The 7,373-nt window shown below is 44.4% G+C and overlaps 1 protein-coding gene across 1 annotated transcript in view; it reads left to right on the top strand.

Annotated features, from left to right (window-relative positions):
* Positions 1–387: 387 nt before the first annotated feature.
* The window catches only part of sdc2 (syndecan 2), a 44,774-nt gene continuing 37,788 nt past the window's right edge, over positions 388–7,373 (top strand). The window contains exon 1 of the mRNA XM_083925141.1: positions 388–1,063. Within this exon, the coding sequence (XP_083781267.1) occupies positions 1,004–1,063 (60 nt within the window). The 5' untranslated portion in view covers positions 388–1,003. The remainder of the gene's footprint in view (positions 1,064–7,373) is intronic.

The raw sequence follows: 7,373 nt of genomic DNA, 5'->3' as shown, positions 1-7,373 counted from the left end.
TTTAAGTGCATTGTGTTGGTTTTAATATACTGTAGGATTTTTACTTGTAGTGGAGTATTTTCCACAGTGTGGTATTGGTATTTCTACACAGCCCAAGTACAGGATCTTCTTCCACTGTTTACTCATCCCAGCAGGGGGAGACTTTGCCCGCAAATGACTGAAGACAGTGGGACCGGGGGGGCTTTCTGGTCCTAGTCCTAAAACTGATGTAACTCTTTTTAGAGTTTAACTCCATCTTTATTGTGTTTAGTAGAAGTCTAACTGCATGTTGCGTGCCTTTTGTTGATTCAAACACTGATTGCACTGATTTCACGACAAGCCGAGCCGGCGGCGGCAACGAACCACTAATCCGGTGTGTTCATAATTCCGCAGTTGCGTAACAAACACGAGACTCGATTGTAATTTAGTGCAGCGGCTGAGTAAAGTTGCGAAATCCTCCCGTAGCGTAATTGGTTTGCCGTGATTGCAGTGTGACGAGGTTCGCTTGTTTGCTTTTTCCGGTGACTTTGTCGCAAGTTCTCCCTCCGTCTCGCGGTGACATGGCCGAAAGAGCGCACGCACTCCCAACCCCAGCGTCAGCCGTGCTCGTGCTCTACAGCTTTGTCCTCGTTAGTTTCAAGTGAGCGCTGAGGGAGAGAGGAGAGCGAGCTAGGTGTCTCGTGCGGGATTTGTTTCACTGACGCAAGGCGCGCGGAGGACTTTGCGATTAAACCGCGCTCATTTTTTGCGTATGTATCTTTTTTTTTTTTCCCCCAGCTTTTTAAACTGAAAAAAAAAAAGAAGTGCCCGGAGAGAGGGGGGGAGGAATAACCAAAACGCAACACGTATCCGGTGGGATCCCACTCCTGAGAACAGCGGCAGGAGTTGGAGCGAAGGGTGCGAGGAAAGCGAGAGGGAGAAAGAAGAAGAAGAAGAAGAGAGAAGAAGAGAGAAGAAGAAGAAGAAGAAGAAGAGGGGACATTTTCGCTCGTAACACCGCGTTTTGAATTAACAAAGAGGAATAATGAGGAACGTGTGGATAATTTTGACCCTCGGACTGACCGTCTTCCTCCCCGGGGAAAGGGTAAGTTTTTTGGGACGCAAACTTAAAATGGGGTAGCCTCGTAGCTGTGTGTGTGTGTGTGTGTGTGTGTGTGTGTGTGTGTGTGTGTGTGTGTGTGTGTGTGTGTGTGTGTGTGTGTGTGTGTGTGTGTGTGTGTGTGTGTGTGTGTGTGTGTGTGTGTGTGTGTGTGTGTGTGTGTGAGAGAGAGAAAGGCAACTCGGTTCTACGCGCGGATATTGTTGTTTTGGAGAGCACCCTTTCTGATTCCCATGTGTGTTCCTCTCCGTGTTGTGCACAAACACCGCGATAATGTGATGGGATACGCTGCGAGGCACGGTTCATTTGTTCGCCTTTGACTCATTTAGTCCCACAACTAAGCAGAAGGGCCATTTGCTGCCACTTTGCACAAATGTTACACTTTAAAAAATGTCCCTTTGAATATCATTAGATACTGAAATATGCACGACGAGCTCATGCGGAGCCTGTGGAGGTCAGTGTGCTTCACCCGCTGCCTGCCTGTAGGTGTTAAAAATACGTTTGTAACGTGGAGCACACTTTAAAGGGACCTATGTAGATTCAACGACACTACGTATCCATTTTAGACCTCTTTCAAAGCTATGAAGTAACTATTACCATACATAATGGGAACATAGTCTATGAAGGACAGGAACACCATCACCACACTGACCATTAGTGAACGCAGAGCACCTCTACACTTACACAACAGTCGGTATTGCATTGATTTGTTATGGTGTTGATAACAGGTCCCTGCTTATTCTGCTTCTTCTTCCCTGCTTTACTCATTATTGAGTAGATATCATCATGTCATGTTACTGGACACACTTCTAACATTTGTTGGCACTCATCGAATGATTGTGACATTTGCATTCAACTTTTTATTCTCAGCGTCCCCTTTTTTATTTTCAGCCTAGAGCCATGGGGTGGGTTTGAAACCACCCATGGCTCTTCATCTCTGCTGTTTCCTTGATCCAGTTTGAGGTTAAAGGCAGTGCTATGCCTTCTAACCGAGTGTGCATCACTCTGCAAATTGGCCAGGCTTTTGGAATGGCAGATTTTGGCACTTCCATGTGCAGCCCCTGTCATTATTGTCCCCTCCTGTTGTTTCTCTGTGGGTTGTGACTTGTCGCTGGGCGCAGTGCCTTCTTCTCTGTCAGAGCCGCTGATTAGCTGATTCAGGCACTGTTTTAATGACTCATTGTTTTGCATAAGGACACCAGCTGAGTACATTTTTTTTGCATGTTTTTGGGGATTTTTTATTCACACCAGAGCTATTATTCTGTAAACAACAACAACAATTAAGTTCTTTATGGCACTTTAACATAAGCGTGTATATGCAATGGCCCAATGTACACAGTGACCATCAAAAGGGAAATGTAAGAGTACAGTACTTTTACGACACTGTGCACAACAATTAAAGTCTCACGATGTAGCACTTTTTTGTTTTTGTGTTCAAATAGAGTATAATATCCCAACCACCCTATTTGAGGTAATCCATTACAGAAATATGGCAGGTTTATGATGCTTGTCTACCAACGTCTAGATCACACACACACACACACACACACACACACACACACACACACACACACACACACACACACACACACACACACACACACACACACACACACACACACACACACACACACACACACACAAACTTTAACCTGATCAATATCTACCTCCCCTTGCTCTGTGTCCCCTTTCTCTGTGTCCCCTGAAGGCGTCACCGACTGGAACTTCACACGTGACATTGATTCTCAGTATTGGCACTAGTGTTGACAAGTGGTTGATGACATGCTTTAGGCACATCTGTCTGTGTTTTAATTACCCCATCACTTCAAAGGTGTACAGTATAATACTCTGCTGCTTTTTGAAAACAAAGCCAGGAGCAGAGAGATTTATCTAATTATTTCATGTCGCCTGCAATCTTATAAGGTCATACAAAACAGTTGTGCTTTTGTCTAGCGACCGTTTATGTTCCCTATTTTCCTGTTTTGTTGGCTTGCCTGCATACCAGCTTCCTTGGCAAGCAATGCTTTGACAGTAATGCAACATGTGAGGTCTCTGCACAAGCCAATAGTTGAAGGAAAATACTGTTTTTTTGGGATGCAAAGCACAGTGGAGCCAGGCTGGTGTGTGGTTATCATATCATTAGATGAGGTCAACGTTGTGCATGTCAAAATGCAAAGGTCTGCTCTCTCCTACAATTCTCCTCTCATTTTCCACTCCTTTCCTTTCAAGAACTTTTGTGAACGAAGAGGAAGAGCTCGCCAAAGCTAAGCCAGGCTGTATGCTCGGCCCACCCCGTCGTGTTTTGGTGCACGCCACTCACCAGATGTTGTGGTCTGTAATTTGTGTCATGTTTTGGTGGGAAGCGTGGGTGTTGTTCACCTCCCTATACTGTGATTTACTAGGGGGTTCTGAGTTCTGTCTCATACTCTGATGCTTGACTCATAAGAATCACTTCAGAGGAGGGCGGGATTGGTGTGAGACTGTCCTCTGAGGATGTCGGAAGAGAGGGGGGAAATGGTAGGATGGAGGAGAAACCGACTCCAAACGACACAGAAGGTCCCCGTCCAAATTCAGTTGATTCTGGAGGCAACCACAAGAAGATCTCGCATATATGTTGTTGTTTTTCTTTCTCCTGGGCATTTGTTATGGACTCATCTCATTCATGAAGATGATGCAGGGTGCACAGCCGTCTTAGTCCTTTATCAATAGGTCAAGTGAGGTTGGATCACTATGATAAACTACACTCAAATGGTCAAAAAGAAAAGACATTCTTAGCCAGAGAAAATCCCTTGCAGTATTTCAAGGGTGAAAAGGCCATGGCAGCAAATACAAGACTTCAACTTGAGTCCTTTGATGGCTTTTGGAGGGAGGAGGAAAAGTGCTGGCTGTGTATTGTGAAGGATGTATTATCTTGGTCCCACAGCAGTATTCCAGTTTCGTTTTTTAGCCTTGAATGGTAGTTTTCTGCAGATTTGGTGGTAAAATGAAATGAACAGCACAGATGCACATTCTGACCTTCCTTTCAACTTAAGGCTGTCTGGTGCATTTTCCCAGGCAAATACTCACACAAACAAATCTACGCACACCCTTCACTCCTAGATGCACTAGAACAGATAACCCACAGTGCCATTTTGTTTTGCGTAGATTGAGCTGAAGGCTATAGCATGTTATTTTCCTCTTAATGTTTTTTTTTAATCCTCCAGACACCACCTCCAAGGCTACTTAACTGAATGCAACCCATCACTGTTTGTTTCACAGCACACAACCCATAAAGCCTGAATGAGGTGTGTACATTGGGAATTTTCTCCTCATTCTCCAGTGATAAAAGCAATATGCCTTATCTAAAACACTTTATTTCCAATCTACTTCATGATGAATAAATAAAATACCTGTCTGCAGTGCAACATATTTACCATCTCCTCTGCCGTGGAATATAGAGGGAGAAGTACAGCAAGGAATAATGTGCAAGGTTAAAAATGACCGAATAGAGAGTGTAATAAAAGTTGAGGCATAAGAGTGTAATGACTGAGCAGAGAAATGAAAGGATGGTGTGCCACATAGAAGCAGAGGCCAGATGCTGTGACTGCTGCAGCTTCTCCTGCTGTATATTTAATGATGCTCTTTTATTTTGCATTAACCTAGAATTCCTCAAACTAGCTCCCCTGCATGCAATCGCCTCTGTTGTGTCTGACTGTGTAAAAACCACTGCTCTCTTTTTATTTTTGTAATAAATCCACCGCTGACACACATGGGAACACCAAATTTCTTGTGCTCCAACCTACTCTTCGCTGGTGTCCGACCCTTCAGGGGGCGCATTCACTTGGTCCCTGTCTGCCAAGCATTATGCAATAGCTAATGGACTCTACAGAAGGCAGGAGGCAGGGGCCGTTGGACCACTGAAAGCACAACAGCAACCACCACCGCCCCCCTTTTTTCCTTGAATCCATCTGTGTCCATGCATGAACTCCTGTTTTGTCACCATGCGGGCGCACACACAAGTAGATAAACACACATTCGCACACATGGTCTCTTGCCTCCCGCATGGTGTTTTTCTTTGTCCCTTTCTACATTGCGCCCCTCTTGCCACATTCTCTCTTGCCAGCATAGTCCAGAGCTGCCTGCCATTACCACAGCGAGTGAATAAGGCTGAGAGCAGTGGCATTATATTTCCCTCTCAGGCATCTGGAAGAAATATAGGGACAGAGTATATTTTTCTTTTTTTTCACACAAGATACATCCCATTTTCCCCCTTTTCCCTTCCCTTAAGATGTGAGTGTTTGCATTGAATTTGCCAACATCTGCAGATCGTATGTGTTTCTGAAAGGAGCTGCTTTCTCCTCCTCCTCCTCCTCCTCCTCCTCTCTCTTGTCGACAAGTCAGAGGAGGCTCTTACTTTGGCAGGGACTTATGCATACTAGTAAAGACTCACAAATAGTCAAACTCTGTTGACTGTGTGTGTGTCTGTGTGTGCATTTGTGCCTTTTTATGTCCCTGTGTGTGTGTGTGTGTGTACGGGTTTATAGCCACGTGTTTAAAATATACCATCATCCCAGCCACCAAAGCATAGTGAAAACACATTAGGGAGATGTGGCTGCAGCAAAAACCGGCAACAGCGCCACTGGTTTATGTTGGGCCACAGCCACCCTAGCTATAGCAGACTATCAGAGGCTGCAACATTGGACAATAAAAGCCTCTACATGTGCTTGTGGCAATCTTGATGAAAATATTTGGACATAGTAGACCTGGAACATTACTCTTCCTTTGTTCCCACCCTCTTTCTCCCCCGTTTTCTTCTACTTAATTAGCTTAGCAAATGGAAACTTCCTTGGCAGGACTGCAATTGAGGGGATTGTGGTTGTGACAATGAGAAATGGGGAAAACCCTGTGTCAGGATGTCTGTTTTCTTCCCCCTTTTTTTTTTACTGCCTGCTGCCTTCCAGTTTCAGTCGGTAGAAGGGAAAAGAAAGGGACATGAAGGAAAAGGAGTGGGGGTAGATGGTATACCCTGCCTCTCTTTAGGTGTTCGGGATTTCCCAAGACAGACAGCACCTGTCTGAAGCTTTGCTGTGTGAGGTGTGAAAAGTGTCTAACTTGGCGGGGGGTCGATGGCCGAGACAAACCCATGTTGTAAACAGAGTGCAACTAGGCGTATTTAGTATGCCACTCAAGTTTGTGAGAGTTTTTGGAATCCGTCCATACGATTAACTTTCCTATTACGACAAAAGATCATTTGTGCCACCACTTTTTTGATGTGATTTCAAAAGAAGTTGGGATTGTCCTGACCACTAGTCCAAAATCCAAAGTTATTAAGTTACTAATATATCCTATATAAGGTAGAGGAACGCAGCAAATCCTCACATTCGAGAATCAAATGCTAACATTGCTTGATAGTAGTGCCAAACAATAGTTCCAGCTCTGTTTTGTTGAATCTCACACCTTATTGAAATGCTGTGCGAAATGTATACTGTCCAGTGACGTTAATTCACATAAATATGATTGTTAGAATTATACATTGTCGGGTGAGTGGGATTTACTGTAGAGCTTAAGACATTAGAGAGCTTGCCATATTACTACAACTAAGAAAAAAAGCTGTCTTGAATATCATTAGCGTAGATTGTGGTCGGTTCAGGTTTTGTCGGTCGGCTCGTTAAAGGGTGAAGTGAAATCAAATGCTGCTTGTGAAACTTTCTTGGTCGACTTTGTTCTGCTGAGTAGACAGCGCTCTTGGGGCCAAATGTGTTCCATCTGTGTACCATCCCCAAAAAAATGGCAGACATTCGAAGCCATGACGTCAGTTAGGGTTTTCCATCCAAGATTGCTGTGGAAAACGGCATGGCACATTTAACACATCTGTGCTCACCCACATTTACGAGCACACTTTATCGTCTCTAAGGAAGCCAAATGGATATCTGCACTAGCGTTCCTTTCAAGCAGAAATGTACTTCTAATGCCTGGTGTTACCACCACCCCCCCCCCCCCCCACACCCCCCCATCTCAAATCAAAACAACACCAAATGAGCTAAAGCATGTAAATCATGCTTTCTATGCAGGATGTATCACCCACCGCAAATGATACTCCACGCAGTCACTTCATTTAGAGCTGTGTTCATGAGAAAACTCTGAGACTCCAGAGGATATTTGGGGAAGCAGATGATGTGGAGAGAGGAATTCATTAGTGAACTCCCCGCGTAGCACATAGCACTTTTGCCTCTAAATGCACGCTGGTGTGTAAACTCATCTTGTTTAGTGAAAAACAGTGACTTTAAAAGCTGCAATTGAGAGCTCATGAATATTC

This window comes from Echiichthys vipera (genome assembly GCF_963691815.1).
Source record: "Echiichthys vipera genome assembly, chromosome: 13".
Taxonomy (NCBI): domain Eukaryota; kingdom Metazoa; phylum Chordata; class Actinopteri; order Perciformes; family Trachinidae; genus Echiichthys; species Echiichthys vipera.
The sequence above is the reverse complement of the archived record's forward strand: the minus strand, read 5'-3'. Positions and strand labels throughout refer to the sequence as shown.